General features: G+C 39.5%; 3 protein-coding genes across 11 annotated transcripts in view; all 3 read right to left on the bottom strand.

Annotated features, from left to right (window-relative positions):
* Positions 1 to 3,370, bottom strand: part of mdm4 (MDM4 regulator of p53) — a 32,092-nt gene extending 28,722 nt beyond the window's left edge. For 6 of the 7 annotated variants that reach the window (XM_034869395.1, XM_034869393.1, XM_034869392.1 and 3 more), the window contains exons 1-6: positions 3,116 to 3,370; positions 2,469 to 2,556; positions 2,302 to 2,376; positions 1,848 to 1,981; positions 1,271 to 1,320; positions 753 to 817 (exon numbers count right to left, since the gene is read on the bottom strand). In XM_034869395.1, the coding sequence (XP_034725286.1) occupies positions 753 to 817; positions 1,271 to 1,320; positions 1,848 to 1,981; positions 2,302 to 2,376; positions 2,469 to 2,540 (396 nt within the window). In that variant the 5' untranslated portion in view covers positions 2,541 to 2,556; positions 3,116 to 3,370. Of the gene's footprint in view, positions 1 to 752; positions 818 to 1,270; positions 1,321 to 1,847; positions 1,982 to 2,301; positions 2,377 to 2,468; positions 2,557 to 2,744; positions 3,074 to 3,115 lie in introns of those variants that run through there. The other variant, XM_034869396.1, reaches the window with a different exon arrangement.
* Positions 3,371 to 8,535: 5,165 nt separating this feature from the next.
* LOC117943318 (sortilin-like) lies at positions 8,536 to 22,518 on the bottom strand. Of its 3 annotated transcripts, XM_034869385.1 has the most exons (21): positions 22,172 to 22,295; positions 17,429 to 17,485; positions 17,139 to 17,201; positions 16,971 to 17,044; positions 16,774 to 16,876; positions 16,440 to 16,601; positions 16,168 to 16,241; positions 15,245 to 15,294; positions 15,040 to 15,167; positions 14,506 to 14,650; positions 14,139 to 14,294; positions 12,588 to 12,700; positions 12,269 to 12,371; positions 12,014 to 12,182; positions 11,679 to 11,863; positions 11,391 to 11,580; positions 11,160 to 11,276; positions 10,326 to 10,434; positions 9,744 to 9,856; positions 9,509 to 9,635; positions 8,536 to 9,420 (listed from the first exon to the last, which is right to left on the bottom strand). In XM_034869385.1, exons 2-21 carry the CDS (start codon positions 17,447 to 17,449, stop codon positions 9,406 to 9,408), a joined length of 2,217 nt encoding a protein of 738 aa, XP_034725276.1. In that variant the 5' UTR covers positions 17,450 to 17,485; positions 22,172 to 22,295; the 3' UTR covers positions 8,536 to 9,405. The 3 variants fall into 3 exon arrangements, with proteins under 3 accessions (XP_034725276.1, XP_034725275.1, XP_034725277.1); XM_034869384.1 differs by lacking the exon at positions 17,429 to 17,485 and having other exon boundaries at positions 22,172 to 22,518; XM_034869386.1 differs by lacking the exons at positions 17,139 to 17,201; positions 17,429 to 17,485; positions 22,172 to 22,295 and having other exon boundaries at positions 16,774 to 16,871.
* A 965-nt stretch (positions 22,519 to 23,483) lies between these two features.
* psma5 (proteasome 20S subunit alpha 5) overlaps positions 23,484 to 27,113 on the bottom strand; it is a 4,046-nt gene continuing 416 nt past the window's right edge. The window contains exons 2-10 of the mRNA XM_034869407.1: positions 27,049 to 27,098; positions 26,561 to 26,627; positions 26,305 to 26,431; positions 25,615 to 25,682; positions 25,427 to 25,534; positions 25,219 to 25,277; positions 25,001 to 25,103; positions 23,887 to 23,973; positions 23,484 to 23,640 (exon numbers count right to left, since the gene is read on the bottom strand). Coding sequence (XP_034725298.1) covers positions 23,563 to 23,640; positions 23,887 to 23,973; positions 25,001 to 25,103; positions 25,219 to 25,277; positions 25,427 to 25,534; positions 25,615 to 25,682; positions 26,305 to 26,431; positions 26,561 to 26,627; positions 27,049 to 27,077 — 726 coding nt within the window. The 5' untranslated portion in view covers positions 27,078 to 27,098 and the 3' untranslated portion in view covers positions 23,484 to 23,562. The remainder of the gene's footprint in view (positions 23,641 to 23,886; positions 23,974 to 25,000; positions 25,104 to 25,218; positions 25,278 to 25,426; positions 25,535 to 25,614; positions 25,683 to 26,304; positions 26,432 to 26,560; positions 26,628 to 27,048; positions 27,099 to 27,113) is intronic.

Genomic DNA, 27,113 nt, shown 5'->3' with positions numbered 1-27,113 from the left:
CATAAATAGGTGCTTCAAGGTGGATTTTGGAGGGCATTGGGGAGAAAGATGTAGGAACACAGGGGAGGGTTAAGAGGTTTAGGGTTACTGTTAAGCCTGTGGCTGGATCAGGAGCTGCAAACCTCCAGTTTCGGAGCAGAGAAGAGAACTCTGAGACAGACAGAGAGGGTGACTCTGCCCCCCCATCCACTAGGTGGTGCTGTTGGATCGCAACAAAGTGCTGAAAATACCACCAGACCAAACCAAGGATGGGGTTGTACAGAGACGGTGCCACTCTGTACAAATGCACACCAACGAAGACAGCAGCCCTTACCTCCCCTCCTCATTACAAACAAGCAGACAGCAGCTTACTTTACAGTCTAATGCCGCTTTTCCACTGCATTGTATGGCTTGATCCGACTCTATCACTACAGCAATCAGCTAAGAATCCCACCTACACTGTGGGGGTACTATCCATAGTGGAAACCGAAATAGAGAAAAAGGGCCTTGGTACCAAACGTGAGTTAAGTCAACTGGAAATATGCAGTGGAAATGAGGAATTAGTGATTTGGTGCTACACCAAGGACTACTGATCTCAATCCATCACTGTGATCACTGCTTGTCACGTCTAATGGCAAAAAAAAAGAAGATATTTATAACCAGCTTTTCACTTAGCCTGCCAGTCCTGTCCCTTTGTATTCATAATTGTTGTGTGTAATGAGGGGAGAAAGGTTGGGGGTCTGTTTCTCCTTAGCACCATGGTTCGGTTTTACCTGACCGCGATCCTCCACTCCGCCCTCTACACATTCACGGCCCACAGAAAGATTCTCTGCAGCGTCTGCATTTCAGATGAGACACAGTAACAGAAACAGGACACCCCCCACCCTTTAATAATAGCATAACACACTCTCTCACTAAGGCCTTCTTCAGTAGCTTTGCAGGACCAGCTGGAAAATGGAATTGTTCTGGTCCTCGCATCCCCAAGAGATGCACAAACTATCACAAGCACTCAAAATGTAAGCAAAAGGAAAGTTTAATTAAAATATATGTATAGATAATCACCGTATACCCAGGGATCCTGACTTCAAAACATATGTTAAAGATGAAAATTAAGTATTGAATGCATCAATCACAAAGGGAAGAGGAAAGAGACAACTGAATTTTAAGTCATAACAAATGTACTAAACTATGCAAATGTATTCATACATTGCTTGTTATTGATAATGCCCACTGACAGAAACGTTATTTCACATAATAAATGTATAAAGCATTAAATGAATGTGAGACTTACCAGAACAACCCAGCACAACTAAGTATTTCTTGAGCATTTCATACACCGGGCTGTAAAAAGGAGAATTTGAGAGTTTAGAGTGAACTTCCTTATTTTAGATGCACACGTTTAGATGTATCTAGTTAAGCATTACTGAGAGGTGAGTGTTAGAAAAATTATGAGTTCCATTCTACTGTGTTCATTAATGTTAAAACGGTTTGGATAAATCATATTATACTGGTTGCTTTCCCACAAGATAACCATGGAGCCATTGTCTGTCCTTGTGAAAAGGCACAGGATGTCTCTGGGGGCGGAGCAGGCAGAGGAGACTCCCAGACTGATGGTAAAATGACAACATCGAATCTGTCTTATGATTAACACTGACAACATCATCTCTGTATTATGATAATATTTTATTCATAAATATGCCAATGTGGAGTGTTTAATGGCAATCACTTCCTGTACTTGGACTGAGAGTACTGTAAACTGATTCTACTTGCAAGTAAACAAACTAAAATATAACTTCAGTGGTTTCTGTCCATTCTTGATAATGAAATTATTCTAACAGTGGCCAAGCTCTACTTTTGCAGCTGAATACCTCGGGTTTTTGACAGAGAAGCTCTCAACCTCCAGCAGTTCTCCCAAAGGGTCATCCTGGCAGTGGACTATGTGCTGCCTCTGTTTGTCATATAGTTGCTTCCCCATGATGTACTGGCCCAAGTAGTGCATCACCTAGACAAAAAAAAACTGTATATCAGATATCTCAAGAAATATACAGGGTATAAGTTGAGCTACTATTGAACCCTGGAATAACCACTACTCAGATGACATTTTGTTATGAGCTAGTTAAACAGGCTCCATACTAACAAACAGTTTTATGACAGGACAGCTGAAGATATGAAAGGGGAGAGAGCGGGGGAATGACATGCAGCAAAGGGTTGGGGAGCAGGTTGGGGAGTAAACCTCTATATATGGAATGGACGGCCACTCTACCATCTGAGCTATTTGGCCGCCACTAACAAACATCCTTGACATGTCACTTGACAGCTCACCTCTTTGAGTGTGAAGACTTCTTCTTCAGCTCCGGCAACACGCAGAATCTGCAGGAGAGGGGCTTTTGGTTGTACCTGGAGGGGGGATGGCTTTAAATATGAACTACATATGTAATGTTGGATAATTGTACAGGCAAACAGCTGTCATAATTGTTGCTTAATTCTACCTGATTTCCCTCTCCAGGTAGTGTCCTGCATGATGAGCTTGATGCCAGAGGCTGGGCTGATAGGGAGCTCATAGTAAACGAGCGTAGTCTGTAATACAGAATTATAACATGTAAGACTTACCGGCCATCATAGTCAAGATCATCACGTTAACGCTGGTGTATTGACTTAACATTTAAACGTTAATTCACGTATTACACCAACGCCCACGAGGCCAATGATTTTTAACGAAATGATATTAAATGATTCTAACGTTAAACAGACTGCACCAGGTTTACCAAAAATCTGCGTGGGTGGATTCGTTATACCACATGGACACAAGGTTAACGTTACACTACTCCACCATCACTTTTCTATTGTGACAGTTGACGTGCATGTCTTCAAATAGCAAGGCCAAAATTCCGGGGAAGCCGATATAGCGTTTCATAGACGGATGAAATGTCGGTACAAACAAAGCACAACTGAAACCATTATTAGCTACTGGCACGTGAACTGGAACCTCTGGTTAACGTTAGCAAATGACAAACCTGCTGTCGTTAATAAACGTGCAGCTAATAGTCCCCTAACGTAACGACAAGGCTAACGTTAGCTAACTTAGCTGGCTAGCTAGCTATCTCTCGAACAATACGTTCGTTGAAACTGATCTTACCGTAATGAGTTGGCATTACTTCACAGCAGCTAGCTACATTGTTCCACACGCACTGCTGCCTTCACAACATCTAGTCAACATCTTGGAAATATACATATAGCTAATAAATCTTGGGATTTTGAACTCTAACTCACACTAGCTAACCACTGACAATTAGCATCGCTAAACCACAGATTCAAAACGATGACTATGGCTACACAACTTCCGGCTGCACAGCTACATAGGCCAAGAGTGTGCCGCCCCCTACTGTTTGATGGAAAGCCATAGAGTAGGCAGTATGTGAATAGCACCCTACTGTGGCATCAAGGTCTTCTTTAGTAACATGTCTACAATAATGTGAACAAATTAGGAAACAGTTTCTAGAGCATTAATAGAGGTGGGAAGTATCCATAGACTATATAATCTATAGAAATACCAGTGGGAACAGTTTTAGATAAGTAACTAGCTTAGTTCTAGTTATGTTAGCGATACACTTGTGGCACTTCATGACATTTTACAATTGACTGACTCCAACATAAATATGAAGGGCTACCTTTTTACTCACATTTATTACCCCTCATTGGATTAAAGCTATTAAACCTAAGGCAGGCCCCTAGCTAAATGACACCACAAGGGCCCTGAGGCAACACTGCAGACAAGCTGAACGAAGATGGAAGAAAGACAATTTACATGTGTCATTGGGTGTATTAAGGGACAGTCTAGCCACATACCAGAATGCTGTGAAGGTGGCAAAGATGCACCATTTCTCTTCTGTCATAGCAGTTGCCATGAACCTAGAGTGTTATTTAATACTATTAACTCATAAATCCATTTAGCTCTCCTCCGACAGATGTGTCAATCAGTAAATGTGAGAAATTTCTCTGTTATTGATGAAGTTGCATCTGTCAGGAAAATCACGAGTTCAAATTTTAAGGTGTTTTTACCTGCTTCTCCTACACACAGCTGTGTTTGAGGAATTTAGCAGTTTCTCCGATGTTACTTACGAGGTAGATAGATAGATAGATAGATAGATAGATAGATAGATAGATAGATAGATAGATAAGTATTGATCCCCAAAAAATGCGAAATTATGGTGTTGCAACAGCATACAGTGATACAGCACAGAATACAAAAATACATGAAATACTAGGATACAATGTGCATACATGCCATGTACAGAGAAGAAATATACAATGTACAGAAATACACATAAAAGAAAAAATATTTGAATATGTACAGGATGGGAAAACAAAATGTGCAACTGCTTAGACGGTATGTTAAATTGGTTGCCCTTAGGGCAGTGTTGTGGAGTATCAGGGTCCTATCTAGTGCCCAAGGTAGTGCAACACATGAAACCTACCAACTGTCCCCTAGTTATTGTTTCTGCCAGAATGGTGAAGGAGGTTTTTGATAGCACCATTGGGGCGAGTCTTCTTACTTTTTTAAAATTCCTGTCTTACTTTGGGTTCTGTCCCAGGTGCCTTTAAACATGCTGTGGTCCAGCCCTTACTCAAGAAGCCTAATCTTGACCCAACAGTGTTGTCTAATTTTAGACCAGTCTCTCATCTGCCTTTTCTTTCAAAGGTTTTCGAAAAAATGGTTTTTATACAGTTACAAGTCTTTTTACAACTGAACTTTGTGTTTGAAAAATTCCAATCTGGTTTTGGATCACGTCACAGTACTGAGTCTACACTGTTGAGAGTACAGCTAGATGCCGGGAATCCTGCGGTTTTAGTCCTTTTGGACCTGACAGCGGCGTTTGACACAGTGGACCATGCAGTCCTCTTCTCTCGCCTTTAGAGGATCAGAGGATCTACACTCAAATAGTTTAACTCCTATTTGGCAAATAGGAACCAAGGAACCATGGGATCCATTCTTGGTCCCATTCTGTTTTCTACATACATGCTGCCTTTAGGGGCTATTATAGGAAAGCACAACCTGTCTTTGCATAGCTACGCTGATGATTTGCAAATAAGTTTGCCCATAAAAGCAAATGCCATTGTCGCACTAAACTCCCTGCTTAGTTGTATCACTGATATCAAGTTGTGGCTTTCAGAACACTTTTTTTAAATTGAATGAAAGTAAAACAGAGTTTATTAATTTCAGTACTTCAGGAATGCAAAATGGTCCAACTTTGAGTTCAGGAGCTCAGACATCTTGCACTAGGTCAGCTGTCAAAAACTTGGGGGTTACTTTTGATTGTAGCATGAAACTTGACAAGCAGATCAGTAATGTTGTTAGAATGAGCTTTTTCCAGCTTCATCTGCTGGCAAAAGTTAAGCCTTTCCTGAGCAGGCACGACCTGGAAAAGACCATTAATGCTTTTATTAGTTCAAGGTTGGACTACTGTAATGCTCTCTATGTTGATCTGAATCAGATGTCCATCTCACATCTTCAGCTCGTGCAAAATGCTGCTGCTCGCTTTTTAACAAATACATCTAGACATGCACACATCACTACCACTCTCTACACCCTGCATTGGCTCCCGGTGTGTTTTAGAATAGATTTTAAGATTGTATTGTTTGTTTTTAAGGCTTTAAATGGTCTGGCCCCAGAGTGTTTGTTTGCGGGAGCACAACCGGTCATTGTGGTCTTTAAATCAGCAAGTTTTAGAAGTCCCAAGGTCCAGGAATCAACGGTCGGGGGATCAGGCTTTTGCAGTTGCTGCCCAGAGACTCCGGAACAAGTTACCCCTGATATGATACTACAGATGTAGCTCTTTTTAGGTCCAAACTCAAAACGTATCTGTTTACTCTGGCTTTTAGGACATGGCAGTGGTTTGACAATTTCATTCTTCTGTTTCTTTGCAACCTTTTCTGATTTTACTGTTTTCTATGTTCACTCTATCTATTGTATGATATGTGTTTTTACTCTTGGTTTCTGGTGTTAAGCACTTTGGACACCTGCTGGTTAAGATGTGCAGTAGCTCTGGCTAAGGTTATTTATTTAGCTGAAAAACGTTACATTCTTCATCAAATACAATGTTCAGTTAGAATTCAAACGGGACGGTTCTGAACGTCAGCGCCACTATTTTAAATAGTAGCTAACTAAAGACTTTATTATTGGTTAATTAATCACTTACTAATGCTTAAAAAGTGAGATATAAGCCATTAAATATAAGCAAAACATTTTGGTTGTCAGATTGTGAAAAATCCCTTGCTGATGTTTACCATATATACTTAGTAATAATGCGGTTATAAATATTTGTAATCTATTCATTAATGCTAAAAAGTTGTTCAATAGATGTTGGGGGTCACATGGTCCAATGAGTCAAGATGTATAAAAAGTGAGTAAATGAATTGGGCAATACATAAATATTATATTGTTGTATGGGACTGATATTTTCTTAGATTTTGGATATTGTAATATGGCTTAAGTGTTGTATTTTCCTGGTTTTACCGGCTGCATTACAGTAAAGTGATGTAATTTTCTAAAATGATTAGAATTTTCTTGCAGTTCTTTTATTTGCCTTTACCCACTTATATTCACATTACTGATGATTATCTAAAATCACATTGGTTAAATATTTTATGAAGGCCCTAATTGTCTATCCTACAATAGCGTCACAAAATCAACTTGATATCGGACTATTGCTCAGCCCTAGTTATTCTTAAGAATGTTCAATAAAGCTAGTAGTTACAACTTGGCTAGTAGTTCCCTTTTATAAAGGGTGCCTTATTTTAAGTGGTAGCACAATCAGTATCTTCAGTAAGCAACTAACTTTGACAGTGCATTAACAAAACCCAAACACAACTAAACAAAAGTAAGAGAGTTGTGTTATTTCATTCAGTAAATGCAAACATGGTTATAACATATTTGTGCTACAGAATAGTTTAATTCAAAGATACTTATCTCAGATATTCTAGCAAACAGTCAAGAAAACAAGAAGGAATGAAGATCACAACTCAGGGACCCAATCCTTTAAAAATGTGGATGTAAAAGGTGGCAGACATGCACCTTTTTCACAGATCTGTAGATGCAGTGCAAAAATAAATCAAATGGATCCAGTAAATAGCTGGGTTTGTCCTTAATGACAGTTGTGTATATAAAAATGCATCAAGCATATGAATTTGCTTTTATATCTGACAAAGTCCACCCAACAGTCCTTGAGAATATGCCTCTTTATTAGGCCAGCTTATTACAATAGCTTATTCGCTGGGATATTATTGACTCTGTTGGAAAACACAAGCATTGGCCTTCAGCCCACACATGTCAAAAGTTACTTGCTGTACATTGCAGATAATATGAATGGTAGCCAGCCAATATCTCATCTTAACAATTCATATAATAGAGTAAAGTGTCTACTTGGAAAAAGATGTAACTCAATTAACTTACGTTTATTGTGGTTAGGGCCACCAGACACAATAAATATAAATTAGATATGTTATTGTGGATATTTTTGAACATCTGTGAGATTATTAAATTGGGAATCATCAAAACATCAGAAGACTGGCTAAAAGCTTTAGAAAAACAGTGTCAGTATAATTCTGAAAAATCTTGTACTGCTAATATTAAGTTTTACAAAACAAAATGTTGACTGTTTTTCATATTATTAACAGAAACAAGCACGGTCTCTAAAGACATTTGATTACTTGATAATTATACCTGCCCTTGCATTAAGCTCATTAGACAAATGCATATTGCTATTGGCTGATATAGGGAAAATATCAGCCAAAACAAATTATATATATTAAAAACAACAACATATTGGTACACCCTGTTAAGGAAAACATCAGAAAGTTCATGTAAAGGGTTTGTGTTAGCATTATACTTCATATAATGCTGGGCTAAAGTTAAGTTTCACCTAGAACCTCACCTCTACAATTAGAAAACTAAACAGCAAAAGTGCTTTGGCAATAATTCAAGTTTTAATTTTTACCACACATACAACGGAGTAGACGGTATTGCTTCACTGTAAAAAAAAAAAAGTTCTATAACTTAAAACAATGACAGGCCCTTTTAACATTTTGTTTCAGTAGGCACTCAAAATTAAAAGACTAGCATTTATTTCTCAGTGACTTCTTTTATTGTTCTCGTTAGTCGACAATATTGATCTGGTGGCTGATAATAGTTACAAGTTCTTCTAAAATTAGCACTAGTAGTCACTAATTTGGCTTTTACTATCTACAAAGCATTTGTACTTTTGTGTTCTTGTTACAGTTTAAATTTAGTTTGACTTGTCTATAAATATAAACTCTTTAATAATAATTACAATGAGGAAAACAAAAATGTAGATACATGTATTAATAATCACATAGTAATTGACTGTCTAAGATATTGATTCCACAGTACATACTTTTAAAAGTGAAAGTGGAATGAATAAAACTTAAAAAGTTATTGCTGTTTATATATATATATATATATATATATATATATATATATATATATATATATATATATATATATATATATATATATATATATATATATATATATATATATATATTTAAAAAAAATCCATCCAAAGGTTCATATCTAAAGTGCATTATTTGCATTACTATTCTGGTCTGTTAAACCAGTAAAAACCATATTGTATACTGTGTATGGTAGAAACAAAAACACCACTAGTCAGAAATAGTAACCAGTAATATTAGAGGAGGCACTGCTGCTTACAGTAGCTGCTTTTAAAATTAAAAGTGCTAATTTCTAAAGAATTTGGGACTAACAAGTAACTCATAGTGAGCAGTCTCGCCTAATTTTAGTGACTGTTGAAGCTGACAAAATTACTGATAAAATGGCCGCCGTGCCCAACAGGACTGTATCTCACGGCTTTAAATTTACCGAATGCAAAAACTACTTAACTGACAGCCGACATAATCTCTGACCTAAAATACAGATTATTATTTTCTGTGTTCTGTTGTTTGACTGTTTCTTATCTCTCATATAATATTTTCTGTAAGTCTCTATATCTAGCCTCTGTACTGTGCTTTTGCAGTGCATTATGATATAAAAGGCCATCTTTTTCTAAGGACAGCATAAAAGGAAACATTCGGAGCACAACAGAGCACGTATTCAGACTCAGTGGTCTTTGCGACAGAAACAACAAAAGCTCTCCAGGAACACCACAGATTTTCTTCTGTCATGTGCAGGGTTTGTCCCACTCCCAAAACTGCCGTTTCGCCTTTTTGTGGGAGACTCAACTGGTACATGAAGCAATGTAAGTTGCTGCTGAGTCTTCCAGCGACCAGGGGAGAGCAAGAAGTGAGAAGCAGATGTTAATCGGCATGTGGGAGCAACAGGAGTGCCCAGGCATCATGAAAGAGAGTCAAATTTAGACTTGATGAGCCTTTGAGTGAGGAGAAATGTCCACCCTATTCTAAGAGGTCCTGTGAAGAGACACAAACAATAGAAATCTGTTAATGGACGATGACAAACTTGAACTAAAAATAAGGCCTTTTCCGCAGTATTGGATACCTGATCTGAGTCTTCATTGTACTGTGCTTTTCCTGTCTCCATGTAGTGAGTGTCAAGGTCATCGACTCCTTCTATTTTAACAGCCTCAACATGTTCCCTCATAACAGAGTATCGGTGCACAAGGAACCTGACGAGGACATGAGTGCATATTAGAAAGAAAAGAAAAGAAATACAGAATTTGTACACTGTTTTTTTCTGTGTATTGTGTGTGGAAATACATAACATAGTAACTGACCGTCCTCCGCAGACATACTTCTTAACCAGCCAAATGCCCGCAACAGCACTCGTCAGAAGCATCGCTATGACAACCATTACTATGACAGCCGTGTTCGATGAACTATTTTCAGTCTGTTAGAGTTACAGAAACAGAGAGGGCTAAACATGTGAAGAAATGACATGCCAAAAACAAGCTGCACAATTCACATGACTAAAAGATTAACCATATTTCATTTCTCTCAAAAGTGCTCACATGAATTGGAAAATATGAGATATATATGAGAGCACCGTTTGAATGGCATCCGGCTGAAGAATTAGCACTAGTTGTTGCGGTTTATGGACCCAACCCCTAATATTTGCATTACCATTGTGGATAGAAACATTAATATATACTTTCTTTTGCAGATTTTTTAGAAATTCAGTTAAATTGTGTACTACATTTGGTTGGAATTTTTGCTCATGTCACACCTCTACTACCTCTACTAGATGGCAGGTAACCCTATTGATTTCCAGTGTGTCCAACATTCAGTTTCACAGGTGGATAATGTTCCACTCTGTAGCTAGCCCACCTAGTCTCATTCTCAGAATGAGCAGAACTGACCAGAGAAATTGGATAAAGGGCGTTGCTGGTGCACATTCGCCTCAGGTCTGTCTCCTTCCTGTCTGGCTGAAAACCTCCCTCACACTGGTCTCCTGGAATCTTCCGGTAGCTTAAATGTAAGGAGAGATAGAGAGATGAGATGATGAGATGTAAAGCAAGAAAAAGGCAATGAAAAGGACACAGGACAGGACAAGACAGCTGGTAAACTAAAGGTAAGATTCATGCAACTATTGGACTATGTGTCTTGCATTTGTTTAGTTTTTCTTGAATGTCATCATCACAGAACAACAGCTTTGTGCAGAAGTCCTAGGTAACATTTGACACCAAGCCTTGAAGCGACACTATGGAACTTTTTAACCATAAAATAACAGCAACCAACTGGCCTTCTTGCATTTGGACTACTAAGTAATATTAACTGGCTTGCTATGTTTTGTGTTGTTGCACTTGCATGATGTTTGGCTGTGTTAGCAAAGTTGTTGCCTCACTAGTTTTTCATCAAAAGGTTATCTAATCAACCGCTGTCCATATTTACAGTAACAATATAAATACATTTCATTCTGAAACTGTAGGGGCACCAAATTGCATTACTATCAAGCGGTGTTGCTTCTTCTGTTAGCGAGGTGTGGAGGTTTTTACAGGTGAGGTTACAGTGCTTGTAAATTAATTCATGTTGACTTGTTTGATTTTCATATAACCCATAACCTTTTACCACACAAGGGTAAGACTTGAAACATAAATCATCTTAATTATGTAGACATTGTCAATATTTTGTATAAGTTTGAGTTTCTTGGAAAGAAAGAGAGAGCAGCCATGGATGAAAACAGTCGTCCTCACCCGCTGGTCTGTAGCTGTTCGATGGTCCCATTAAAACAGAACTCCAGAGGATGACCCTTCATCTCCTTCTGCTCCACACACTCTGAGCTGTTCTCTGGCCGGTAATATCCAAAGTCACTGTGAGACAAAGCAGAAGCTCAAAATAGCATTCTGACCAATTTACAGAGACAAACTGTGTAAATCTGTACTGATAAGGCTTATGGTTAGACTAAATGCAGGAGGAAAATATACCAGTGGTAATCGTCAACTGTACATGGACAGGGGGACAGCTTCTTGGTGACGGCAAAGTCCCTCCCGTTCAAACAGACAGAGTCTTTCCTCAGGCGTAAGAAGGTCTCTTTATAGCCCAGCACACAACCATCTATAGATCCACTGGGGTTTGCAGAGTGAGCCAGCCATTGTATATAGTCCCCTTCAGTACCTACACACACACACACACACACACACATACACACACACACACTTCGAGTCAAAAGGTGAAACACTTCCCATTACACCCACATTCTCCCACACACTCACAGTCTCTGGTCAGGAGGTTCCTGAAGTCTATGGTGATCACAACCCATTTACTGAAGTCGTTCCTGTAGCCCCACAAGCTGACGTTCATAGAGCGAGAGCCGGGCTCACTGTCCATACCGCTGAAGTGAAGGGGTTCGCTGGTGAAGTTATACGTATGCCAGCACTGCCCCTCATCTGTTGAAAACCTGGGTGTGTGGGGAGGGGGGGGGATCATAGGGGGGGAAAGAGACAATAAAGCAAAACATTATCTGTAAATCTGACAAATGATAAAAAATTAAAAATACAAAAACAATACTGCAAAAATCAACTTGTCTGGTATACTCAGTTGTATTCACTTCATCTGGTTGACAGGTGAGTTGGTGTGCTCCACAGCCACCAGCAGCCCTCCAGAGTCCAGTATAGCATAATGATGGGGGCCCCTGAGAGCCAACAACCACGAGTAGCCCCCGTCATCAGACACGTACACATCAGGGGACAGAGCTGACTCTGTGTCTCCAACGCTGCCTGCAGGAATAAAATACAAAAGTGTTATGAGACATTTAACCGGGCCGTAAATGAATTCAGGGTAAAGACATCTTTGTGTTTTTTACCATGAGCCAGAATGAGGCCCACAGCATTGGGCTGTGAAAGAGGCAGCATGGGAACGTTCATCTTCATGGTTGTGCTGTAGGAGGCGTGAATGTGAAGTCTGCACTGTAAAGACACGGTATTTAGGGTACTGTTGTAAGCAAGTTCACTGCAGACACTCATACTGTTTAATGTTAATACAACAAAAAACAGAAGAGATTAAAAACAAAACAAAAATAGCTCATCACATGAATAAAACACGCCAGACATATTGAAAAAACTGTGCAAATCCCAATAACAATGTATATAAATAAACTGAATATAAATCAATGTGTGTCTCACTCTGTTAGGCCTGTTGGTAGAGGTCTCAGCGTCACAGTGGCTGTTCTGTGGTTTGTGTAGCGTCTGCCATTTTGCTCCTTGGTCAAAGGTGATCACCGTCTCCACTGCACCATCTGCAGTCAATAGCATTCATGACAATAACTATTGGGATCCATATAGATATGTTTACACTCCCCTTTACAGTTTTTCAAAACAGCGTTTCAACTGATGCCCCACATACAGAATATACAACCACTTTAAAATCCCATTTAGAGTGACTTCAGGATGAACTGCAGTGTATATGCAACCCTTTTTCTGTAATTAAATGAAACAATATTAAAATCGTATTTAAAAATGTTGACAAACAATAACCAGAAGATTCCTTTTAAAGGAATACGCCACAGTTTGTTGAAATAGGGCTTATCAGAGTTTCCCCTATCTGTAGATAGGTGGGCCAACGCATTTTTTGTCTCAGTGCATGCACTGCAACACCGGCAGCGCTGCCACTAGTTAGCTTATGTTGCAAACAAGAGGGAACAGGCCAGCCAATGTGGCACAGGGGGCGGGTCCACAGGCTCAGATTAGGGGAGGTGATGGAGGGAGTCTATCAGCCGGTGCAAGTGCTGTAATCCCTTTGCGCATATACTGTAGGTAGAGGAGAGAGAAACAGCTATTATTATGGAGAGAGCATCAGCCCAGCTTGTCCAAACCTAAACCCAGCAGGCCCAACGCCTGGTGGGCTTTCAAGATGCTAGACTGTGCTGGGCCAGCATTTGATGAAGCCAGAGAAGTCTACAGAGCCCAGTAAGTGCTGACCAAACAAGGTAGTGAAGATGATATTGAGGATTATCTGGAAGTGTTTGAAAGGACAACAGAGAGAGAGTATTGGCCTAAAGCAGAGTGGTCAGGCATCCTGGCCACTCTGCTTTACCACCGAGGAAGGACCCCCAGCCCTTGACCGATTAGAAATTTCCCAGCAGACGCAAAACGACATGCCTCCCAAAGCAGCCCCCAGACAGTGGATGAACTGGTAGCACTGTTGGAGAACCACCAGGTCACAGTGGAGCTTATGCAAAGCAGCCGGATGGAAAACCCACGTCCAAGCTGTTCTGACCACAGTGGACACAAGACATGGCTGAAGAAGGGGGATGTGGAAGCACCGAATCAACAACACATCACCCAGGTGGAGAAGCTCAGGTCACCCCCACGGCGTTGACCTCTGGTGAATCATGACCGCCGGGGATGTTTTCCTTGCAGACAAGAGGGCCATTTAGCTTGGAATTGTCCAATTTGAAGGACGCCAACTTGGAACACGCCAGACAAAACCTAGTGGTCGGTTAGGTGAAACGTGTGGAGGGGGTGAGTCACCTTTTTACAATGAAAAAGGGCTCTTGTATAGGGTGGTTAAGCGGAATGAACTTGTGGTTGATCAGCTGCTAGTCCCAAAATGTTATGTTCCCAAAATTTTGCACCTCACATCAGCTAGGGGGGACTGTGATAAGGCCTATTTCAACAAACAGTGGCATATTCCTTTAAATGTGTAAGTACATATTACGCGGTATGCTGACCCACCGTGTGTGAGTACGCTGGTCATGTAGACGCCCCTGAGTGAAGTTACGGCAGTAAAGTCAGTGTCGGTTCCTGTGGTCGTGTAAAGATGGCGCTCCAGAGACTTGGAGAACACGGCTCCTCTGTCATCTGACACATAGATGGTTCCAGCACCGGAGTCTGTTTAACATTATATACACACACATACATTTTTTTTTTTTTAAATCAATAAAAATGATGCATTTGCTGATCCCACTAGAAACCTTTCTGCAGCTTCAGGATTGTTTTGAAGGACACCTAATCCTTAACCAATAGCATCAAGTTATTTTCAACATTGTCAACATCATCATCCCCACCAATAAACCCTATGAGCATAGTCACTGGTTCTGACCTCCAGGGTTGTCCACATGCATGAATATCATGTCCTGATTGGCGGCCAATATGGAGTAGAACTGCTCGTGGTTGACTGGAGGAAGCTGAGCCATGTTCCACACCTCACCTCCATCCACTGACACGTGGATCACACGCTCTGTACCCTAACAAGCACACACAAAATATGTTGTAATAGCAGCTCTGGTGCAGCTTTATACTTATCAAGTCAGAAATATGGAATGTAAAGAGCAAGTACACCCAAATCCTAAGCATATAAAAAAAACATCTCATTTGAGCCAAACCACCTCCAGATGCGGTCTGGCTGATCATTATGTCTATTGGGTGAATCAACACCCAACATCAACAACGCTAATTCCAAATATTTTGTAATTTGGGTGAACTGACCCTTTAGTCTTGTAAAATGCACTTTGACCATTTGTACAAAAATGTTACTGATGTCTTTGTATGTAATCTTACAACTTATGTCTACAAAGAACAAACACACACACACACACACACACACACACACACACACACACACACACACACACACCGTGCCAGTCATGATGGAGGCAAAAACAAAGCGCCCGCCCAGTACAAATGAGTAAACTCTCGATGCGATGGTCTGGAAACTTCGACCATAGTCTGCTGTCTTCCTTAACTCCAACATTCCTTTATCATCTAACAGAAAGAAATTGTAGTTACTAGATGTATTGCAAAATTTTAAATAAATGGGTAACTATACTGTCTTCACTTACTGCATGATCCATTGTAGTTTGTTGTAAAGTAGATATTGTCTTTTGGACCCCTGTATGTGAGAAAAAGAAATTTAATCTGAAGAAAGGAAAGATCTAATTGTGCTCATATTTTTTAACATGATCCACATAAAGTTCTCTGAGTTCAAATGTAAGTTCACATTTGGAATTTGTAGACATCACAGATTATGGCTGTGGTTTCTTCTACAGTGTGTGCTGTGGCAAGGCACACATTAACCCCCGGGCCGCATTCCAAGCCCTCGCTGGCTTTGCCAAAGGGGATGAAGGTTTTCACACTGCAAAGATTCTGCCCGTTCAAGGACTGTGGGCTGAATAAAAATACTGTTGCTGACTCACTATTCACTCTGAGAGCAGTCTCTCTCTCTGCCTAAATACCAGCTGTAGTCATGCAGAGCTATCGCAATGTTCCATAATGCCGCGATAACAACCGCAGGCCAACACCACAACCACATGTGAACTCTGTTGCCCAAATGAAACCAGTCAGAAAAGTGATCCAAACTGTGTGGAGAAAAACAGTTGGAATAACAAATATGAACGAACAAACACAAACACAAACACAAACACAAACACACAGCTGTTTCACACCCTGTCAGTGATTTACATCCCAATCACACACGACTGGCATGTAGAAAGTTACTGAATGTTCATCTTCTGCTACAAATCAATAAGTTAAAATATATACATATATATATATATACACACACACACACACACACACATATAGCAATATGCTGTATAACATTTGTAATTTTAATACATATGGCCCAATAATTTTCTTACGGACCCTAATGTTTGACTTGGTTATTTATTATGCAATTACATATTTAGTACCAACAACAACCCACATGTCTTGTGTTTATTTATAATGTATTACAAAACTGACAGATGCACATGGCAATTCTTACCATCTGACCAAACAAACACTGTCATGGATCTTCCTCCAGGTGGCACCAAAGTCCTCAGACAGCCACAGGTCCAACTGGAGGGAAAAGTGAGTAAGTAAAAAAGTGTTCATAAACTTTTAAGTATTCAGTTTAATCAAAGATTTAGTAGTTTGAATTAGTAGTCCACCATCCAATTAAAAGAGGTAGGTCCAGGTTAGTTTGCTTTACTCAAACTGCTGACAAAAATGCTACAATCAGAGGTTTGGTTTGGTCTAAAGAATGAAAGCTGCTACCGTGATACTGAGCGTCAGCAGTACGTTAGAGTCTCCGGGGTTGTACAGCATCTGAATGAGGGGCTCAAATGGCAGGTCGGTTGGAACATAGGTCATACCAAAGTCCTGCGAGCGAAACAGTTTAAACCCCCCGATTTCTGACACATCAGCAGTGAGCATCACCTGAAACCAAACACAGAGGTAAGCTGTAAGGGAAGATCCTTCATATTCAGTAGAGTGGAGCTTTACAATGTTTTGTTTTTATAAGGCAACAGCTTTTATATAGAAACAACCACAACAAAACACACATGTAAGGTGTCAACAGGGGTCTGTAGAACAACACACTACGGCTTACCTTGCCAGAGTGGTCGGGACTGATGGCAATGCCAAACTCACTCTGGATGAAGGTGTGGTTGATCAGGTGGGTCACATCTTTAAACGTCTTGCCATAGTCTTCACTGACACAGTTACAAAGTTGCAGTTAGACCCTCGGACCACAGCTAAGACAAATAATTTACTACTCCATTAAGTGTGCCACCAGGCATTTCTCACCTCCTATAGAGGTTAGACTGGCCAAAACGCATCATGAACAACGGCACCTGAAATGTTGTCAACACCAGCAGCACCTGGAAAAAGAGAGGAGAAATTACACAACCATCTCCAACAATTTGACCTTTTTCTCATTTAGTCATACATTTTCACTCATATAAACAAACTCACCCCAGATCCATCTCCCACCCAGGCCAGTGACAGTGAACCCATGGTCCTCACTTTGAAGGTGAACTAGAATGGGGGGAAAAAAGAAAAGTGAAAGTTTCAAGTCAATCAGTGAGTCACTCTTGCAAAATGTTTCTTCGCTAGGATTGTTTGAAATAGTTTTGATTCTCATGTGATTATCATCATTATCATCACACACAAGTCCAGAGTTTAGTTTGGAATATACAAAATACAAGAGTTTGTGTGTCTGTTTCCTGCACTTGCTGAATGAGGAAAGAATGAATTGTTCTTACTGTCCACAGTAACTCTGCCATTTGGATGCACTGTGCGTGTGTGACCTACATTCCCGCCTAAATGACAAAGCCAAGGCCAAAGAACAAAGCAATTAGCGATGTCCCAAGCGTGCGCACACATGCGCACACACACTTACTTTAAAACAAAACACCAGTATTACATAATATTAGAAGTAATGAGTAGAAAGAGTTCAGACCTAAACTTTTATTTCACAACAAGTGGACTGTCTATAAACAACAGTTCAGTTAATTCATCCATAGTAACATTCAAGTGTTGTAAAGTGGTCATTTCAGCAAGGTATTTAGCCACCGAAGGTTTCTCCCCTCCTCTCTCTTCCTGGCAGGGCAGAGATGTTTAAAAGGTGAACCCAGTCCCGGAAGCGGCATAAAGCTCTATAAAGCCACAGGAGACGGCCAGGTCTGGCTGCTGGAAACTCCTTGTAAATAGGTCCAGTGGAAAATGGCCGGCCCCCGCAAAACAAGTGTGTGAATACAGCTTTCCATCTCTCCTCTACATTACTTATTTCATCACATCCTCCTTGCACCCAACTATTCTTTCATAACTTAATCAGTTAATTGCTTGACAACTTTACCTCAATCCAGTCCAGTCATACAGTCAATTTATTGATCAGTTAAAAAATGTATATGTAAAGCATGACGTGTCTTTTCCTCCCAACAGTCTCATACCATTTAGCCTTGCATTGCCAGACCTAACTCCACAGCGCTGTGGACATACCATTAAACCACAGTGTTTTGGCTTCCCTGCTGGAGCTGCTGCCCCCGCGACCCGATACCGGATAAAGATGGATGGATGGATGGGTTTGGCTTCAAATCTGTCTCTGTCTCTCTTCCCCAATATTTCCTGCTCTTCTACCTTTCCATCTATTTATTAGTAGGCATAGTTATAAAAATAATAAAATCTTTAAAAGTAAAGCATTACTATAGTTTGTGTATATAGGTTGAATGTCAGTGTGAAAGGTCACACTTGAGTGAGGAAGACTTGGTTTGGTTGCATGCACACGCTACAAACATGCACATTTAGGACAACGTTTAACGCATAGATTTTGTTTAGTTTTTATCAGTTTTACAAATGTACATTCAGTTGTCAAACACATTAAAATTGTCAAAATGTTGGCACAAGAAAAGACAGTATTCACAAAGGAAATAAAGAAAAAAGTTCAGCAAATACGTTTGCACAAATTTGATTACAAACATGAACTCACACAAGGGTTTACCTGAGCTATCATAAAATAAATAAATTATAGCCATGCTAGCAGCTCTGGGAGGCTGTGTTTAGGATTTAGCACAAAGCATTGATTTACCTAACGTCAGCAATGCTAACATATTCACAATGTCAACATGTTGAAATGTTAGCAGGTATAGGCATATTGTTTACCAAGTTCACCACTGTAGTAAAGAGTGCTCGCATGCTAACATTCACTAATTAGCAAACTGAAGTACAGCTAAGGTTTATGGGAATGTATTTTTTGAAAATGAAGACTGGCTGATATATTGTAATCAGGTTTTTAACCTGAAACTCAAAAATGTATATCAACAATCTGCAGGGCTATACCATATTGTATACACCCTAAGCAACAACAGAAGAAACCCATTAAATCTGGACGTAATTAGAATACAAACAATCAGAACAGGCGGAAAGGAACAGCGGGAACAGCAGTGGTGAGACATGCAATTGAATTGACTAACCAGAATGACCGAGGTAACATAGGTAGAAAGAGATGGGACCAAGGATTGAACCCTGGAGAACTCCACAGAGTAAAAGGGCAAATGAGGGCACAAAGTTGTCTATGACAACCTCAAACTGCCTGTTGACAGACAGACAGGACAAGAACCAATTAAGAGCAGATCCCGAGATACCAACCCACTTCTGAGCCGAACAAGGATTGAGTGAACAATAGTATCAAATGCAGCAGTTTTAATCTTCCCCATTGTCACTCCACATGAGGACATAATTAGTCACTCTTAATGCTGTTTCGTTGCTATGTGTGTGACAAGAGCCGGACTGAAATTTATCAAAAATATTGTGTCCTTTAATTATCTAAAGGAGCTGTTATGCAATGATTTTTTAGAGGAATTTTGGAATAAATGGTAGTTTTGAGATAAGTCTGTAGTTATTTGGTTGGGTTGGATCATTTGCAGTTTTATGTAAATAGGTTGGATGTTTACCATAATGCTGTACACGAACAGACACACACATGTGTCAATGCAGACTCAGACACAGCCAAGTCCTCTCTCTAAGAGGTCATACAGCAGCACAATGGAGGTCCTTATTCCCTCTGCTCTGGTTTCTAACCTTTCTGTTTCAGCTATGTTTACACACAAAACTTCAGAGAGAAGGTCAAACACTTTTGGCTCTGATCTAACAGCTCTAGCTGTGTACCTCAATCCTCTTATGCTGGACAAGGTTTTGCAGGCAGAGACCTATGCTGGGCCATATTAATGTGTATTTGACTATTATTGTAAAGAAAAAGAAAAAAACAGGACTAACCGTGCTGATTAAGTGTTGCTTTGTTGATTAACTGTTCAATCTATAAATTGTTAGAAAGAAAAGGGGAAAATATGTCCATCACAGTTTCAATCTAGTACTGAAATTGCTTAAGTGATTAGTCAATCAAAAGTTATTTGATTAAATTATTTAGCCTCTTGTTCTGTTCTGTGTTAGTTGCTAATTAGGAAATGCTAGCATGCTAATACAGTAAGCAAAGAAATATACTGTACCTGCTAAACTTTAGGATATTAGCATAGTCTTTCTTCCAATTTGAGATGCTTGAACCATCAAAGTTGTGGCATTTTTGAAGGTGTAAAAAATTATATTTAACAAAAAATGTTGTATACTAATTGACTGTTAGCACTGGCGTGTGGATGTAATTAAATGCAAACAGTTTATACACATACTTAATAATTTCTCCACCTACTCTGATCGAAGAAATGTAAAGTACAGGTCGCTGAATCTAAAAGTGCTTCTCTATTTTCAACAGTTTGTTGAACTCATTGGACGTCTCCCTGTATATCAACAAACCCATACTTTCCATAACTCCCTCTCTCTCTGGAACATCCACTCTGCTGCTGTTCTTGGTGCTTCAACACTTGGCTGTGAACCAGTTACCCTTCACCATGAAAACAGAACATGTTTTTTCTCTGCGTTCTTTTGGCCAGAGGGAATAGAGGATGAGATGAAGAAAAAATTTAAATAAAAAGCTAACTACTTTGTAAACCAGACAGAGTCATCTGAATAATCTTATAAAAAAAAGAGAAAATTAGGCAAAGCTTGACTGGCTGACAAAACACATCCTGTGGAGATGGGTCTGTTGCCTAAGATCACACCAAATCGTTTTCATGCTCAGAAGCAAACCCTGTCTGAGCCACAGATATGATGTAACGTCCCCTTCGTCCATCACTCACACTTAAAAGCCTTGGACCAAGCTGTTATTTTTGAACATTCCTCAGGACATCTGGGTTGTTCTTGTTCTATTACAACATGTTCAGTACTAAAATCACAGAAGGTGTCCTTTGGTCAATTGGAATGTGGGATCAGGGTTAAGATGAGAAAGAGTTTAAGGCTAAAAGAAGAAAGAGAAGGCAAAAAATAAATAAAAGATGCTGATATTGTCAAATGCTGTCACATCAACACACCAAGATCATCTTGTTACCAAACTGAAAGAGCACAACTAGAATCCTCCATTCACACTTCATGACTTGGGATAATGATCTGTCCCAGACTGACAACCTCCATTAGTTCAGATCAATTAAAGAGTTTAACAGACAGAAACAAGACGTTCACCTACAGAAAAAAAAGGCAACTTCAATAGATTATTTAGGCCTAACCATAAGTTCTTCAAGCAAAACATTTGCCAGTTCCTCCTTCTCCAATAAATTCTAATTGTATCTGCCTTGTACAACTGTAATTTTATTTAATACATTTATCTGCTATTATTTTCCATCTGCCATTGTTTGACCATTATTGGGTTGATTAATAGGTGTAAATAATCATCAGTTACCACCTAAATTGAATATTTCTTTGTTTTGTACTGTCAGTTAGACAAAACAAGCAATTTGAAGATTTCATCTTAGGCTCTTGACAACTAGCTATTTGCATTTTAAAGACCAAACAATGAATTGAGAAAATTATTTATGAATCATTAATTTAAACCCCACAAAGTTTAGAAGTGTACATCAAGAGAATCTGATCAGGGCTACAACTAGGCCAATTATTATTTTCATTATAGTTATTCTAAAGTGTATTTAATTAAATCAATTAAACGTTATGTGTGACGGTTTTTTGCGTCTGACAAACTGTACACAACCCATTATTTTAGCCTATTACAATGTAAGACAAGGAGATTTTTGGCAATTTTGCTTAATGATTAATCGATTATTAAAACGGCTTGCGTTTACTTTGAATTGATTGCTTCACTGTGGGGGGATTCACTTCTCTTCATTCAAATTTCAGAGATCTGCCAAATTATAACAACCATGTGTATTGTTGTATTGGAAAAGAAAGTGTTAAATCATCTAATCATCTAAGGTTGATCTGTTTAAATGTGTGAGATTTGAAAATGTTTGTGAAGTTGTTTGTACATTATGAGCTGCTCCATGTGCTGAGGGACCACAGACACACTGAAGTAGCCAGTGAGTTAACCTTGGCGAAGCAAAGACTACTTTATTTCGTCAAGGTGCAATGTTAGAATGGTGGGATAAAATAAACCTGAATAAGTCACTTACAGAATGGGTGTTGTTTTGCAGGGTTGACTCTACTCCAAGCAGAGCTGTACATGTCTGTTCATTCAGCCCTGCGCTGCGTTTCGAGAGCTCCGACTTTACTAAACTATGTCGCTCATCGTAACTGCCAAACTCCCTCTGCAGCCTCTTCAAATCGGAGAGGTCTTCTCCCTCGTAGAAGTCTGTGCCCATCGCAGACGAAAACAACCCGAGCGCCAAAATGCAAGATACGGAGATCATGTTTACAAAAAGACTGCACAACTTTGGACTCAGCGAGCTTTTCTGTCCCAACACTTTGCTTCATATGCACCCCTCATCACCAAATGCATCTTCAACAACGGCCCATCCACCGTGGCAGAAGATTGGTCAGTGCGAGAACAACCTGCACTCTCATTGGACGGCAGGAATCTTCCTCAACTAACATGGCGTGTTTTCTGTTGTTAAACTGCCCCCTGGTGGAAAGACCGCGATGAGACCACGACTTATTTTCTTTCTTTTTCATGGAATACTTTATTCTTTGAATTTGAATTCCCGGGCGTTTTCCTCACAATAGGATTAGTTTTTCTTTGCACTAGGCTATCTTATATTTTAGCAGTCCCTCATTATGGATCCATTGTTATCGAGAAGACTAAAATATAACTGATCACTTTCACAATCATATTAGGTAATCAAAATGGAGTGAAAACAGAAAAATATTGCTTCATACTTTCAACCTCCTACCAGTTTTCTTTTATCATCAGTTGGTTTAAGTAGTTGTACTTGTATTTATTTTAAATATTTGTTCTAATAAACTATCATATTTATTATTTCATATATATTGTATCCTAGTTTTTATTTCATTTATATTCTGTATGTGCTGTTGTCTGATATTTTGCTGCTGTAACACTAATTTCCCATTATTGGGAGCAATAAAAAAGTTACAACCACTTCTCTTATGCAATGAGTACCACTCTGTAATGTGATGTTGCCACTGTGATGTATAAGTGTTAACAAAGTATAATACTTAGTTTAAGTACACCAGCTTTTAATATCATACTCAAAACTAGAACACAAAATATACACAAAAAATGCAAAGAGTCAGTCTATTTTCTGAATACAACAGTTTAATTGTAGTTCTGATTTGTAACAAAAAAATACCCCCCCCCCCTACTGTTTTCTTGATGCTCAGTTTTAAGTGCTGGACAGACTGCTGTACATAATTGTACAGATACTGAGAGACAAGAAGTAAATTAGCACACACTACAAAGAGAATCCTCTTATGCAATTCAAAAGGAAATCTGAATGGAGAATGTGCTGATGCCAAGTGGTCGTTGTGTTGTGACATTTAGCCCAGGTGTCCTTCCATGTCCTCTCCTGTCCTGCCCAGAACTCAAACAAAGACTTCCAAATCTACTTTAGATATCCTTGATTACATCCTCCAGCTCTTCTTTGGAATACATGTGGAAGGTCTTCCCGGGCTCTACTGTCGCGAGCTACAGAACAGACACAGATAAAGAAAGCCTGCATGAAACGGATTCAAACCCTGGCAGTCCTGTGCACACTTAACTCTGCCAATTGTTTTAGTTTTCAATGAAAAAAATAAGGAGAAAAATAATTGCACTGAGCATTTGTGCTGATGTGGTTACAACTATAAATTTTCATGGACAAATCAAACCTTCAAGCACATTGTTGTACTAAAATCAAGCATTTAGAAACTGGGTGAGAAATAAGGACCAAACCTCAATGTTGGTAGAGTTGAGCTTCTCCTCCATCACCTGCTTCAGAATGGTGAGAGACGACTTGATGGCGTCTTTTAATGTCATGGACTGCAGGTTACCCAGGGAGAGAGGGACAAACAGAAAAGGAACATAAACTACATAGTAATACAGTCAACAAAGTGGGCTAATTAAACGCCTAAATAATAAGATGCGTCTTTAGCCGCTTTTAAAAAAGGGCAAAGCATTCCATAGTCTAGGCGCCACTGTTCTAAAGGCTCTGTCCCTTTTAGTTTTCAGCTTTGTTTGGGAACAGTCAGTAACCTGTGATCTGAGGAGCTCAAATATCTGCTGACAACATAAGGGTGCAGCAGATCACTAGTATGTAAGCTGGTAGCTGGTAAAGGATGGCTTAGTTTGAGATTGCAACAAGTTTGAACTGCATCCTGAGTTTAACAGGTAGTGCGTGCAAAAAGACAAGGATGGGGGTAATATGAAAACCTCCCAGACCTTGTCAAAAGTCTAGCAGCAGCATTCTTGACCAATGGTCAATAATCTACAGAGGATTTGTTGAGGCAAGTAAAAAGGGAATTACAATAACACAAACATAAAGTAACAAAGGCATGTATAATAACTTCAAATTCAGCATAGGAAAAAAATAAGTCTGAGTTTTGCAATGTTTCTGAGGTGGAAAAAAATGTGGGTTAAGGACTTGACATGCTTGTCAAGGTTCATGGCTGGATCCAAAGTCACACCAAGATTTCTCAGACTGGAACGCACATTGGAGCTAAGTGACCCAATTCTGCTAGCCACCTCAGAAACAATGCGGTCCACAGCAACAATTACAACTGCAGTTTTGTCAGCATTTAACTTGAGAACGTTACTGGCCATCCAGTCCTAGTAGCAGACAGACAATCCTGTAAAACATTTAAATTATCATCCATCATGTCAATAGTATCTTTATAAAAAGGAAAATAGAATTGAATGTCATCCGTCTATGGTCATCCATACAGGTCGAAAGCATTCTAAAAATGTTCATTTTATTAAATCTTTAAGAAACAATTGACTAAGTCACTCACAAGAAAGCAACTTATAAACATTCCAATTTGCTCAGCTAATGTCCCAGTTAACTAGGTACCTTGTGGTAAACCTCTTGCAGAGAGCTCTGTGCTCCCTCAGACGCGGAGCCGATGGCCCGAGCGTCACACTGCACAAAGGTTCCTGATGGGTCCATGTGGTACCTTCATTCACAAACAAACAACTGTCAAGTATCTGTGAAGTCAAAATTAAAAGGTGAACATGCTTCTGTTTAAAATGTGAAGTACATAAGGTGCACAAATAGCACTCTTCACATACAGCTGGGGTCCTTTTTCATCAACTCCCCCGAACAGAAGTGCTACACCGAATGGTCGACTCTGTAAATAGGACAGGACAGAGGAACAGAGCAGACAGAGTGAATACAGGTTATGCTAGTTTTCTCAAATACCATCAAACAGTCCATCATGATATCGGTATATAATTTGATTAAGAGTATTTCAGCTTTGAAATGAGCCAAGTGCCTGACCATGGCACCCGGATCAGCGTCCTCCTCTCCAAACTGCAGCGCCAGGTTGGACACAGCCTGAGTCACACTCTCCACTGTCATCGTCTCATTGTAAGTGAACCAGTGGTTCTGAGGAGGAATATAGACGGGTTAATCATAGGTAAAACACAAGGTCAGTGAACTGCTTGCAGTGTGCCCAGCATTTATACCTGTGTTTCCACTCTTGCTTTGTCGATTAGAGTCTTGGCATCAGCTATCAAGCCACTCATGGCACAACCTTTGAGGTAGAGAGAAAGAAAATTCATGTCCTTCACATGCTATGGTCTTCAGCCACAATCAGCACAGTCAACTGGAAGAAATCTAATGTTATTCCATGTTATCAGAGGGAACACTACAATGTAAAACATAAGGGTTTAACCCTTGCCCCTGATCAAACATTAAAGTCACCCCAGGGAAAAAGCATCCTATCAACTGAACACAACAACAAAGGTGTGATCTATTGGCAAATAAAAAATCTCAAAGCTCCCAAAACATTTCAGCAGCTACTCTGTATTTACCTTTGAGGATTGCTAATACTTTCTCTATTTTTGAATTAACGTTTTGTTGCTTGTATCTATTCAAATATCCCTATCTTTTATTTTTGGATCATTTAAAATTTGACCCTATCTTCCACAGGTTCTTTCACTCGTAACATGCATTGCATTTCTAACTTACAAAACAGTCAATACACACAGTTAAAGCAAACTGATTATTTACCCAAACTGACTGGTTAAGCACTATATGATTACAGAGGTCAGCAATTCACATTATCATGTTACCATAAAGAATATCTCTCAAGCACTGCAGTCGGCATTCAAGTTTGAAGCTCAGTAAATCTGTCTAATAGTCTTGCCACTCACCAATGTGACTGTCAATCTCCACAATCTTTTCAATGCTGTTGGGCTCCATCAGTGGAGAGGTGATCCTTTTCTCCACAGCCAGACATACTCCCTCTGATGTCTGGATACCGATGGCTGTGGAGCCCAACTGGAAAAAAGGAAAGCCAACCAAAGAAAACTCATGAGCTTTGGGGGTTTGACATACGTACACAACACGATATCACACAGAAGAAGAAGTATATTAGTCAACGGAAGTGAGTCAGCATATAATACTCACTTTAATGGCCTCTATGGCATATTCAACCTGGAACAATCTTCCTTCGGGAGAGAATGTGTTCACACCTCTGTAAGACAGATGTGAATAATGATAATTATTAATAATAATGGCTATCAGTTCAATCTTAGTGGAAATCAACGTGTGCTACCACCAAATCATTGAGTAAAACCTTATTGAACGCCGTGTTTTAATCCAAATGAGGTTTCCTGGTTTAACAAGGTTGTTAAGTAGCGATCCCGAAAGTGAAAGCAAACGTGCTTGTTGCGAAGTAACTTACTAGATGCTAGGCTAACTACATGCTACAAACAGCTTCAAAGTTAGCTAGCTACATGGGTTAAATACAAAAGCAATTCCAATTTTTTAGAGCAGTCAAAATCAAAATATTCACGTTCAAACAATTTCTTTACTTTATTGTGCTCCTTACCACTGAGAAGCGCTAACGTTAAATAAATGACAAAGCAGTTTGTGTTGCACCTAGCTAACGTTACCTGTCATATTCCGATCTTGTCAAAAACATCTTTAACGTTTAACACAGCACCTGCAAAAAGAGAAC

This window comes from Etheostoma cragini, chromosome 4 (genome assembly GCF_013103735.1).
Source record: "Etheostoma cragini isolate CJK2018 chromosome 4, CSU_Ecrag_1.0, whole genome shotgun sequence".
Lineage (NCBI taxonomy): Eukaryota > Metazoa > Chordata > Actinopteri > Perciformes > Percidae > Etheostoma > Etheostoma cragini.
The sequence above is the reverse complement of the archived record's forward strand: the minus strand, read 5'-3'. Positions and strand labels throughout refer to the sequence as shown.

Excerpts from the sequence above, each read along its gene's own strand:
- LOC117943318 (XM_034869384.1), bottom strand. The coding sequence starts at position 22,408 with ATGATCTCCGTATCTTGCATTTTGGCGCTCGGGTTGTTTTCGTCTGCG. Across the intron at positions 16,602-16,773 it reads GTCCCGACCACTCTGGCAAG|GTGATGCTCACTGCTGATGT; the intron begins GTAAGCCGTAGT and ends GTTTGGTTTCAG. Across the intron at positions 14,295-14,505 it reads GCATGTGGACAACCCTGGAG|ACTCCGGTGCTGGAACCATC; the intron begins GTCAGAACCAGT and ends AATGTTAAACAG.